Here is a 12671-nt window from a genome sequence, read left to right as displayed (position 1 = left end):
TCTGTATTTAAGCTTATTTCTTATCTTTTTGGTAGAAAGTTCAAAATAAATCTGACAGCCAAGCCTAATTGAAAAACTTTTAGCTACTGGAGTCATCCTCCTCCAGCAATAGTCAAAGAATGAATTCAGCATGACAGTATTTGGTGAGCATTGGAAGAATAAATTAAATTGTGTATTTCACAGAACTGCTGCAAAACCAAACCTTGTAGAAAAGCTTACAGGCTGATGGGGGTGAGAATGTTCTTGTCTACGTTTTTACCAGTAACATTACTTTCCCTTTAAAACAGCATAAATAGATTTTGGGCAGTGTGACAAGCTGTAAACACAACACTGACATATTATCACTCTATAAAGTTGTTATGTATGAACTTGTTAGCAAAAATTGCCAGTTTATCCAACAGACAAAGACCAACATGAGCATTTGTTTGGTAAATTAAATCCAGTATTCACCCCCTCCCCCCACCCCCCCTTTTTTTTTTTTTTTTTTTTTAGCTCTGTTTTGGTCTCCGCCAACTGTTGAGGCAAATATCTGACCCTGAGCTGTTAAACGCTCGACTACTGTATTTTCACCTTGTCTGTTGTTTGGTCCTGAAAAAGTAGTGTACAGTTGGGTTATCAGGTTGTTTTTTCTTTTTTGGAAAGCAGCTGCCTGCTGCTACTGCTCTAAAAACAGTTCATGGGAGTTTGCGTCCTGAAAAAAAGCACACTCGGGACAGTTAATGGCTGAGAGGAACTACAGCACAGAGAGGTACAATGGTTGGCTGTGATGGTGCTAGAATTCCAAATAATAATGCCAAGCCAAGTTGCCGAACTTGATCTGCTCAGCACTGATTGTGAACAATTTTATGTCTTTGATGTCCTCAAGTGATTATGAGTGTATAAATGATACCTAAATGATGTAAGACTTTGACTAATTAGTTTACACTAGAGTTGATGAATGAGACTTCTGGGTTTGAAGTTATGAGTCTCATCAATGATTCTGACCAAACGGAGGAAATCCAGAAAATAAAATCATTGCTGGCCAGCAAGACCGAATCCCACCATGAGTTTATAAAACCATTAATTATTATGCTGTTGTTATTAATCACATGATAGTACAAAGCTACTTCTCTAAATGCGCAGTGTAAAACTCTAATGAGCTCCAGGTCAACCACATCATGCCTTAACAAATTAGACACAGTGCAGTTTACCAACTACCTTTATCCAACACACACATTTCCTCTACCTCTGCTCCCAATTCCTGAAAAACTCTTAAGCGCCATGAAAAACCGTTTCGGTGCTCTCTGCAGGTTTTCACCTCGCTAAAATGCGTCACTAAGAACTTTTATCTTCACCAGGCATTCATTTTTAACGATACATTTTTAGATTTTAAGACCTGTAGACAGTAGAATATCACCACTTGGACCGACTCTTACTACTCATACCTTGAATGCTGCCTCTCGACTGTGTTTTACACAGCCTCCAATCCACCCACACCAGCCAGTGATCAGCTGCCCAGAAGACTGGAAAGAACTGGATCTTTGTTGGCTCTAGGTATTAATTTGCTTTTTCATTCAGGTGTTTTATTGATTTAGTTTTTTTTTACAGTAGATATTAATATTAAATTCTTGCGATACATACATATTTTAGAAAATTCATCAAAGAGAATAAAATAATAAAAAAGTTTGTCTATTTTAACGGAAGGAAGTATGGTTAAAGGTAGTTCAGGTGCTTCATGCATGTCAGTGGTAATGGAAACTTTTTCTACCAAAACTGCATTTTCTGTGTTTAATCACATTACAGTTAGTTGTTGGCTGGTAACCACTTTTGAATCACATTAATAATTAAAATAATTAAACTGAAATGAAGTCCCAGGTCTGCAGTGGCTTTATTTCTTCCTAAATGTCACGATAGCAGTCTGCATACTGAGCTTCAATCCTACACTAGTTAAAGCCAATGTATTCATTGAATGTGGTTAGTATTGCCATACATGCTGCTTTATGTTTTTCAATGTATGTTCTGGTAGCTACGTACAGTACATTCACTAACGAGTGAATAGGATTCATTATTTTCATTTAACACAGAACCATCATATTAACTTATACATCTTGCTTAAGAGCACATAAAATGACTCGCACTCTGGCCCTGTTCAAACAATACTTGGATGATCCGATCACAATTGGACTGCCGAAAGTCTGTCAGTCCACACCTGGCATTAGATTGTGTTTCCACATGTGTCTCTATTGACTGCCTGTGATTGGATCTAAATTCAAGCCTCAATATGTAAATAAATGTATTATTTTTGTTTGTAGAGACCAAATGTATTGTTCTTTCAAACTATTGGGAAACAGCAATGCACTTCCTGTGCTTAGTCTGCTGGAAATTAAAAGAAGAAGAAGAGGAAATTAGAAGAATTGGCTTGTTGTTGTTTTATACTTTAGTTTCGACGCTATTGGCTGACGAATGGCATACTATCGCTTATGCAGAGGACCTCAACTGAGTAGGCGTTCCTTCGATGTGGCCCAGGACACGTTCAGATACACACTGCTAAAAGAATGCTGCAATATGCGTTCTGATAAGTTTTCTGAGCGATCGGATCTCAGTGAATCTTCCATTCGTCTTGGGTGCATTCACACTCGTCCTTAAAGTTGTCCACTTGTGATCGGATCACCCAAAATGCATGTTTATGCCAGGTGTGATCAGGGCCTTAGTGACCATCAGGTCTACACTTAAGAATCCATTAACAAGATTTTCTACTCACTTAAAAGAATAAAGAGGGTTCTCGTGTTTTTTAAAGCAACCTGACTCATTCCATTTCCTTGAAAGTACACAGTAAAGCATGGGGAACAATAATGCTACAAAACATGACCCTGCTACCTGAAGGTGTCAGAATATGTGCTTTAGATATTATTTAGCATAATTAAATGATCATGGTTTTTTTGTATTATTAATTACTAACATCTAATTAAATATTTAACAGCACACATGAGAATGTACATAAGTAAAATACCTGCATGCACCATAAGACAATATCTTTGACACACGTTTATGTGTTACACTGTTACGAGCAGACAGATGAGACCGACAGCCATTCCCCAACACCTTCGTCTGCAACATGCTTGTCACAACCCAAGGAAGCAGCTGCCCGCTTTATAGTCAGGAACCCATAATGCACTGGTAGCCCCTGTGCATGCCGGGTGTTAGGATTTAATTGGATATTAGTATCCAGCAGTGTATGAATTAATCAAATCATTTCCATCCATTAATTTAGTGGAGGAACATACAATTAAAGCCTTATTAGTGTGCTCTCAGGAGTATGCCTTTTCATCCCTCTGCAGAACATTGAGAGTTGGCCACAGTCCAGTGTAAAGCATTTTCCCTGCTTGAATCTGGTGCCTCCTCATGATGGGCACTCTGTCGATCTACAGAAAGTTGCTGCAAGCTTAAAGCAAGGAAAACGTCTGTCTACAGTCAGGTGCTACTTTCCCCAGGGCTATAGTAAAGGCTAAAACTTTTAATGAGAGCTTATCTAAATTAAAAACTACATTGTTGGCTTCTATGTTTAGTTTTTACTATTTGTCAGATAATTAATTTATAAGGTCAGAGGGCTGACAAGTTTTAGAGAAATTCAATGTGGTGAAACTTAACTATGAAAAGCAACACAAAAATGCCCTAAATAGGGTGAAAAGAGATTTGGAGATTTAGGCAGTGAGCAAACATAATCCAGGGCCCTAATGTAGGTCATTTATGATCATTTACATATTTATATATTTTACAAACTGTAGTGCACTGCTTTTCAAATGTCTTTCCAGAAAACAAATAAATATTTTTTTCATAATAAAAAAATGAAGGAAGTAAAGCTCAGCATCCAAACCGCTAATATCATGCAATTCCTCATTCTGGCCACCTGGTTTGTCTTAGCATTAAGTTGAAATCAAACATCACATAAACACAACAATTCTAGGATGCCTCCTCCCCCCCCCTTCTTCCTCTCTCTGAGAATCGAAGTTAAAACGTTTTGCACAAAGTAATCCAGACTGCTCAGATGAGCAGCCATTTTTAATTAAAACCATTTGCAGAGGAAACCAAAGTGAGAAAAAAAAGAGCCAAGGGATTTAACACTCTGTCATCCAAGGCTTCAGCGGATCAAAGAGTTTTAGTTGTGCTTTTTAATGGTTACGTAACATTTTCTATGAAATATTGGGTCTGAGCACCATGTAGTCAATCCAAAAAAGGGGCAGTACCACAAATTTCCTGCAGTCAACTTTCAAATTTCAGGCCAGATACAATAAGCCTATGTTTCTGCCTAAGTATAGCTGTCAATCAATACAATACTACTGCTGTAAAGGGACACTAAGAATAGGCAGCAGCCTCTGAAACAATATTCTATAGCATTCTACCCAAGACATTTCTGTTTTAGGATACAGTATATGTATGTGTGCATATTCATTGTATGTATGTAGATTTGTGTCTGTCTGCTTTCCTGCCTGCCTGGCTGGCTGCCATGTGGCCCAACTCTTACTGTCATCCTGTCTGACATTAGGGCTAAGCTGGATCTCATTAGGACCAAGGTGGCAGTGATCCCGTCAACATCACTTTGGCTCCTGCCATATGGGTTGCCTCCAAGGTAACGGGGCTGCATCAGTTTCCTCAGAGCTGCGAGCCTTGTTATAGCACATGCACAAACACACAGACGGCGTATGTACTCTCTAGACAAGTGCGCGCTGTACATTGAAAGCTGAATAAACACATCAAACAGAGAAGACAAACATTGATGATAAGATAATCAGGTTAGATCTATTGGTGAGTGGTGACAAATAAATACAGACATATCTACAGATATACAAAGGAGTAGGCACAGAGTACAGTGTCTTTCCTAAACTTGTTTGGCATACAAAGTACAAAAACTACACAAGGACAATCAATTGGATGTTTTTTTTTTTTTTTTTTTTTATGAGCTATGAATTTGAAAAATTTAGACATTATTTGGTTATCAGCAAAACATAATCAGATTAGTTTGTTATTAAATATATAGTTCAGAGTGAACAAATCAGTCCTTGCATCTTCATGTAAAACATGACAGTGAAAGGTTTTTAAAATGTGTTACTGAATAATAATTCATGATGATGAATAAATAAACTCTTACTATTAGTCATCAATTTTAAAGGGAACAATCAATTATCAGAAGCAGCAGCAGCAATGGTTTACAATACTCTTATAAACTCTAATAAATCAGATTGCTGTTGATGACCTAAGTGATCAAACACCGCTATAAACGGACTTTTTCCCAATCCCTTCCTCCAAACTTGTCACAATAATCTGACTATAAAGTGAGTATAAAGTGTCAGCTGAGGAGAAAATGAAAAAAGACAATCGAAAATGGCAGAGCAGTTGGTGAGATCTGCAAATTTTTTTTTTTTTTTTTTTTCCCCAAATTCGATCAGGAAAACTTTTGATCTAATAAATCTCAATTTCTCAAGATACTGGACAACATCACAGCCCAAACTCAGTTTGGACTTGTTGTGGTCAAGTCTCTGTTAAACGCTGTCGAGCAATGTACATCAAAATCCCAGCAGAAGCTCAAATAGATAGCAGCGCACTTCTCTCACAGCAAGTGTCTGACTTTTATTAAAGACTGTCCGAGTAAGCAGAAAGTCATTTATGATTTTGATTAGTGCTTCTTTGCCCCAGCTCGTAAAAAATTCTGAATTCATGACATCCCATGTCATAAATAGATAGTAGCAATGTGTATTTTATAAGACCACTAATAGACAGTCACTGATATTTGAAACTCCTTATATTATGTGCAAATTCCCCACAAACTTGACCAGAAATATTTCTTTAGATTTACTATTAAAAACAAAAAGCAGCACCTTTTTACACTTCTGTATTTTTAAGCCTGCTACCATGTTTTTTATGGTCTACATTATGGCTAGATTAATGAAATTTGCTGCTATTAATTGTGTGGTTAATTTAATTCCTTAACATGCAACTAGGACGCCAGAATATATTTGAAACACGACAACTGTGTCAAAGTTCCACTTTGCCAGATTGGCGGCTACTATAGACTTTTTCCCTTTGGCCTGTTTGTTTTGTTTCAGCCCCCACCATCACAAAATCAGCTGTTTATTTCATCAGTTTGGCAACAAAAGCATGTGATCAATCATTTATAATTTATGATGCGGCCAATGGCATAGGGCCCATAAAAACAGATATTTGCAGTACACCACGTCTTAGCGAGACCTCCTGATAACAGACCAATAAATTTTGTTGTTGTACTTACACACAGGCCCCTGATAAGAGGTAAACTTTGCCTCCGTGTTATAGTAGAACACAGGGCTCTACTGACAGAGATGATGTTGTGATCACATGCTACTATAACAATGACCCCGTCCGTTAATTCCTGTTCCCCCCAGCCGGAATCCTGCTGCCTTTCCCAAGCCCTGCTGTTGTTATTATTTTCAACTTCTCAAGGCAAACGCCCTAAATCCCTGCTGCCAAATGGGTCTGACTCCATCTATTTGATACTCTAGAGAGACATGCTATGATACAGGTACACTGAGGAAAAAAACATTAATCAGGAAAAGTTTTATCTGCTGCTCTATAAAGCTAAACTCGAATATTTATCAGAGTTTGACACTAAACAGGTACCTGCAGACACGACCTGCAGATATATTCATAGTCCTTACCTTGACATGCTGTCCGTGATGCAGTTCTGACCTGGGTATCCTTCACCTCTGGCTGACAGTGACCCTTGTGCCATGCCTGGCCGAGATTTCCACGACTCCATTAACGCCGTTACTGGTGAAATTAGATTCAACAAAGCGTTGGACTGGTCCCTAACATCATGCCGTGTGAAAGACATTGTTCCTTGCGCTCCAATCTGGTAATGGAATGAGTGTCCACCGGAATTAACTCCAACAATGGCGGATGTGGACATGCTGTTATTCTCTTGGTAATAGCTGCCATCAGTGGGCTCCTGCTTAACCCCTTTAGACAGGACATTGTTGGAGAACACATCGGGCTCATAGTTCCCATTAATAGAGGAGACAGGGGGTCCTAAGATACCAGAAAGACTGTATTCATCGATGTTATTCCTCAGGGACAGATAAGTGGTCTCAGAGACAGGGAAGAGACCAAGAGATGGTGACTGCTCACCAAAGGGCTGTTGATTCATACATCCCTCATTTTTAGTTGGCTCACTCTTAATCTGTGTGATAAAGGGTGTGCTACTCGCATTACACTTGGAGCTGCCTAAACACATGCTCCTGAAGTCAGTCCCAGGCTCGTTCTTAATGTACTTAACCATGCCCATCTGGTCTAAGCCGACGTTGAACACCTCCCCGTCTACCATCTCCACCTTAGGGAACTCAAAGTTTTTAAAGTCTGTGTCTCTGGTCAGCCCTGCTGCTTCTGGGCTGTTGGTGTCATTCTGCACCAAACCCAGTCCACCAGCAGGACTCGACACAGGAAACCCACCAGAGGAGGGGTTCTGTGGGCTGCTCACAGTCATAGTGCCCCCTGTGGCCGGACTAGAGATGGAGGGCCTTACTGTGCCGCAGTTGTTGGTGGTGCCGGTGCAGCTGCCACCTGTGGGGCTCGAGACAGACGACCTAATGTTACATGTAGTGCTGCAGGACGGAGGCGATCTCACACTACTCATGCTCTGAGGGCTGGACATAGGGGACCTCATGACATTGAGCGGGCTGGTGAGTGGTGGTGAGCCCACCGTGCTGGACTCCACAGGGCTACATGTGACTGAATTCCTGCGCTTGATGTTGGCCAGAGTTGCAGCACATGAAGTCTGGCTGACAGGACTACTGACGGATGAGCATAATGGTCCAAAGCACGTAGGAGGACTGGTGGTAGAAGACACCATATTGTTACTGCCTCCAGGGCTGGAAATGGAGCTGGAGGTCTGGGGACTGCAGGACAAAGAAGAGGCCAGCATGGATGCTGAGCTAACCGGAGTCCCGGTGGTGCATTCTCTGGGAGTGGTGCTTGGCTGCTGGAAACCAAATGGCTTTACCTTGGGGCTCTTTGTGGAGCCACACTGGTTCTCCTCCAGAGGCCGTCCACATACTGGATACAGCTTCCCAGGGCTGGTACTGCCCCCATGCTGGCTAAAAGCAAAGTCTGCCTCTCTGGCAGCATTCATATACAGGCCCATGGACTCAGCCACAGTCTTGGAAAGCTCCTTGGAGTCCATTTCCTGCTTATGACCATGGAGAGAGTTGTTGAAGTGTGGGAGAACAAATGGCTGGTTCTGGCTGAGCCGAATCATTGGCTGCTCCTGCTTCTTTGTATTGTTGTCTTTGCAGTCGGTGGCCGGGCTTCCAGCGGGGCAGCTGACATTGACTATGTCCATCAGGATATCGCTGTTAGTCAGACTTGAATCCTCTGTGCTGCAGCAGTACTCCATAGTGCTGGGGACCTGAGACCATTTGTTCTCTGTGTCATTTCCATCAAAGAAGCTTTGGTATCTTTTGGTCTCCATTGCTGGCTCATTGATTCACCTGGTAAATGTCACACACACAGAAAAAAAAAAAACAGTTTACTATTCTGTGTCAAATTTGTTATTAAAGGTACTTTAAGAACAAACTCTGTCAGATTAAATGATATCAGGAATATGCCAATCAATATAAAATAATATCCAAATCCATAATTTAGTTGTTTTTTTGATAGATGCCAAAGCAGCAACTTCCACTTAGGTTAAAAAAAAAAAAAAAGACAAAGAAAAGGTGGGGCAAATAAGAAATGTCTGTTTGAATGGCGAACATGTACAAAAAGCACATAATACGTGTATAGATTTAAAATTATACAGGATTACTTTTCCAGAACACCAGGACAATTCATGCATTATACGCTGCGTAACGTTAAAGCTTAAAAAAAAAAAAAAAAAAAGAGTCTGAAGCAAGTATACAGTATTTCCTCTCTCACAGATAAAGCTCCTTATCGCTGCACTACAGAGGATGTACAGTATGATAACTTGAGGAAAAGTGCACTGCAAGGGGTTAATTTATCTCCGTGACGTTGCCTGGGCCTTTTGTTTAAATTCCCACCTCTCCTGGGCGCCTATTGGCCAGCTCAGCCAGAAACCCAGCAGCTCCATCAGGCCATTCATGGATTGGTCCGCAACCTGTCACTCAATAGTTATTTCTCTTGCAGCCACAACATAGCTGCGACATAACTTGAAATGTTGTTTCGGGCGCTGGAGCAGCTTCGTCATGTGCAAAAGCAACAAATATATTGACAACAATTAACCAACTAACCCGACAGAGTGCAATAACAACGCACTGCTTTCGTTGATAAGTCGGCATGTATTTTACATGTGACAGTGCACTTCTTGAAGGGCTCACATCTCGAGCAGCCAAGACATCAGAGTTAAAGTTTGTTAGGTTGCCTACAAAATACCCCATGTGCAGACCCCCAAATATGAGAATAAGAAAATTAAATAGATGTCAGCCCTGATAACTCCTTTCTATATTCACGGCCGCGACTACCCTGCCTCTGTCGGACATGCAACTCTCTGCATATCTCTCCATTTTGCGTGTGCGCAGAGTAAAAAAAAAAAAAATAGACGAGAAAAAAAAGACGATTTTTACTTTCTGGTTGCAGTTACAGTAAAAAAAAAAAAAAAAAAAAAAAAAAATAGTTTTGCTGTGTTAAAGTCTCATATTCCGCTATCGGAATGACAAGAAGAATTAAAGTGCAGTAGAAGGATTTTTTTTATATATATGTATATATATATAAATTATTCAATCACATTTATAGACAGAATTTGACAGCACTGGGATATTTTTTAACTAAGTCCAGGCAGGTGAGTGCAGAAAATATTCAACCTGCTGACAATGTTTTTAAAATGTTGTGGCTATTTTTTTTGCAATCACATAAACTTCTTGGCGACTTTTATAGTGGACCAGACACAGCTCTAACGGTCCCGGTTAAAAGTTATCAGATTTCTTCTCCACAGCAAATGGACCGGGGATGCAAGTGCTCAGATATTCGACTGAACAATGAGGAGTTTATTTTCATTATCACCCCGGACCCAGCGCGAAATTAAACATGTACAGTGAAACACGGAGCTCTGTCCTTCCTTACCTTAATTACGACATTCAGAGTTGTCAGGTGGCTGTGTTGCTGGGCAGCGATAATCCAGAGGACAGGGGGAAGGGGGTGGGGGGGGAAGACACGCGAAGCAAAGTCAATAAATATCAACAAATGTGTTTCTGTCTACTCTTCCCAGTACATTGTTTGCAGTTTGACAGATAGACACACTGGAGAAGTCGACTGCGTATTATCACTAGTAATCCTCCACAGCGAGCCGCTGCTCCTGACAGGACGAACGACAGCGACGGGGTCGGACCACAGCGCCGGATAATCTCACATCATGGCCGTAATTTTACAGATTACCGATTACCAGGGCCCTAGATGAAAAGAGTAATAAAAACAAACGAAGGAGTCGGTTGGACTTGCAGTCAGAGCGACGTCATTCTGTGCACATGGACCCTCCTACTGCAACGAGTGCAACACAAACTCCGAGGAGGGGAGGGGAGGAGAGGGAGGGAGGGAGGGGCTCCGCGCGCAGGTAGACAGAGCCGTCTGGAAATAGGGCACCGGACTCGGTGCAGTGTGGTTTGAAACAAACTCTCATGTGACGGTCAGAATCAGTCTTTTTTTTTTTTTTTTTTTTTCTTTATGTGAAATATTTAACATTTTATTGCTCGAGCTGAATCCTCTGTCCTCTTTCCTCTGCGCTTTATAATATTTTCTAGTGTCACCTCTGAAAAGGTGTGCCATTGAGGTCCTTGACAGTCACTCGCACCCATCGACAATTTACATCAGCGGAGACAGGTCAGGGCCGTTCATACCCCCACTTTACAAGTAACATGGAGCTTCGAAGTCCCTACAAGTACTGAGAGAAGAGTCATTCTACTGTGGGAGCGAAAGCAAGTCAGTGTTGCCGTGTAAAATACTACGGCTGCTTCCACTAGGTGGAGCAAAATTTCTACAGCTGCTGAGGAAGCAGATCTACTGAGTGGTCAAGATGTCACTTAATTTGGTCCATGTTGAACTGTGATTAAATACTCTATTCACACATTTAATGAAGCACAAAGCTGACTTTGTGATTTCACCTGACTGCTCATCAACCAGCATCACAAACAAGTTGACATGTAAAGACCATTTTAACAAAACTCAAAAAATGATGTTTCCTGTGTGCAAAGTGAAACAAAAGACATACATTAACCATTAATGATGTATGTTCAGGATGCAAAGAACAAAAAGCAGTTACCACAGAAAGGGTCGTGGGTAAAAGAGATCTATATACCCACACTTTGTTGGCATTCTGTAAATTTGATTTGTAGATGAGATCAGTATAGCGCAATGGTTATGACTCCCAACATTCGGATTAAGCAGTTATTTACATTTTACTGCCCATATCTCATGGCACTGATGTGAGCATAGACTTTTTACTCCAGCAACATCCAATAATCAGTTTAATCTCTGGAGTTGTCAGTCACATTCTGTAGTGTTTCACGTGGCTGCATAAAAGGGTGCATGGGGGATTTAGGCTGTGACAGTGGAGCTATATACAGTAGTTTCAATGTTTCTCTTCATTGCTCGTCTGGATTCTCCAAGCCAGCCTGTAGCCATTAACCAAGCAAGGCAGCAGCAGTTAGATTAGCCAAAGCCAACTAAGCAACGCTGCCCGCCTGCCTGATCTGCCTGTTAATCACCCATGAATGGGGACCTGCTTCAGAGAAAGCAGGAGAATTGAGATATAACCAATGTTTCCCACATCCATTCATGCAGCTCCCACTTGTCCATTGCACATAATGGGTGCCAGTCAAACACATCATGAGCAAATCTAATTTAGCTTTGCATCGCAGATTTTTCCACGGTGACAGAGTCATAAGAATTTGCAGACTGACAGCAGAACACGGCTGATATGAAATCAGAAATAATTGGCTCCCTCATTGGTAAAAATTGAAGGCGGCCCCCTTGAGTCTCTCCGAGCTCTCAAGCACTGTCATTTTAGACAAATCAATGATAATCACACTAGCCTGAAAACACTGTACATACATGGGAGTTAAAAATAGCTGTCCTTTGAAGGGGATAGAAGAGGGGGGTCCTTTCAGATGAGTGATTGCTATGATTAGGAGCAGGCTTCCACTCCAGTTTAGACACATAGCAGACAACTCCAGTAGCAGAAAGGGCCAACCGCATAACAGAGAAGTGCATACTGCGCCTCATGGGGACAGGTGAATTGGAGCATGTTAACTCTGAAACAAAACACTCGTCAACTCAGCAGAAGACCCTGTCCCCATCGTGTGTGGTAATTACAGAGGTAGTTTTAATCAGAAAAGAAGTCCATCACCACCATCCTCCCTCAGCTGCTTATCGTTCCAGTTCAGCAGAGGTTTTCATGAGGACAACTTACAACCAAAGGGATGATGAAGCAGCAGAAAGATACTTGCCTGCCCATTCACACCTTTTTCTCACAACTTGGGTTTGTGTCCAACAAGTCATTGAGACAACACATTTTGATTATTACAGTGGATCTTTGTTGTTCTATGGTTAGTTTTTAAACTCATCCATGGGTGATATTTTAACTTTTAGGTTGATGTTGCAAACTTCTTCGTAAATCTTATACATCATGAAGTTTCAGACCAACATCCGCATTCATGAGA

At 41.1% G+C, this 12671-nt stretch overlaps 1 protein-coding gene across 1 annotated transcript in view; it reads right to left on the bottom strand.

Annotated features, from left to right (window-relative positions):
* Window positions 1-10489, bottom strand: part of nr3c2 (nuclear receptor subfamily 3, group C, member 2) — a 79828-nt gene extending 69339 nt beyond the window's left edge. The window contains exons 1-2 of the mRNA XM_069689269.1: window positions 10081-10489; window positions 6669-8495 (exon numbers count right to left, since the gene is read on the bottom strand). Of these exons, the coding sequence (XP_069545370.1) occupies window positions 6669-8476 (1808 nt within the window). The 5' untranslated portion in view covers window positions 8477-8495; window positions 10081-10489. The remainder of the gene's footprint in view (window positions 1-6668; window positions 8496-10080) is intronic.
* Between the last annotated feature and the right edge of the window lie 2182 nt (window positions 10490-12671).

Source organism: Brachyistius frenatus, unplaced genomic scaffold, assembly GCF_029030835.1.
Source record: "Brachyistius frenatus isolate BFR_SWC_R1_liver_20210118 unplaced genomic scaffold, ASM2903083v1 Contig_7, whole genome shotgun sequence".
NCBI lineage: Eukaryota > Metazoa > Chordata > Actinopteri > Embiotocidae > Brachyistius > Brachyistius frenatus.
The sequence above is the reverse complement of the archived record's forward strand: the minus strand, read 5'-3'. Positions and strand labels throughout refer to the sequence as shown.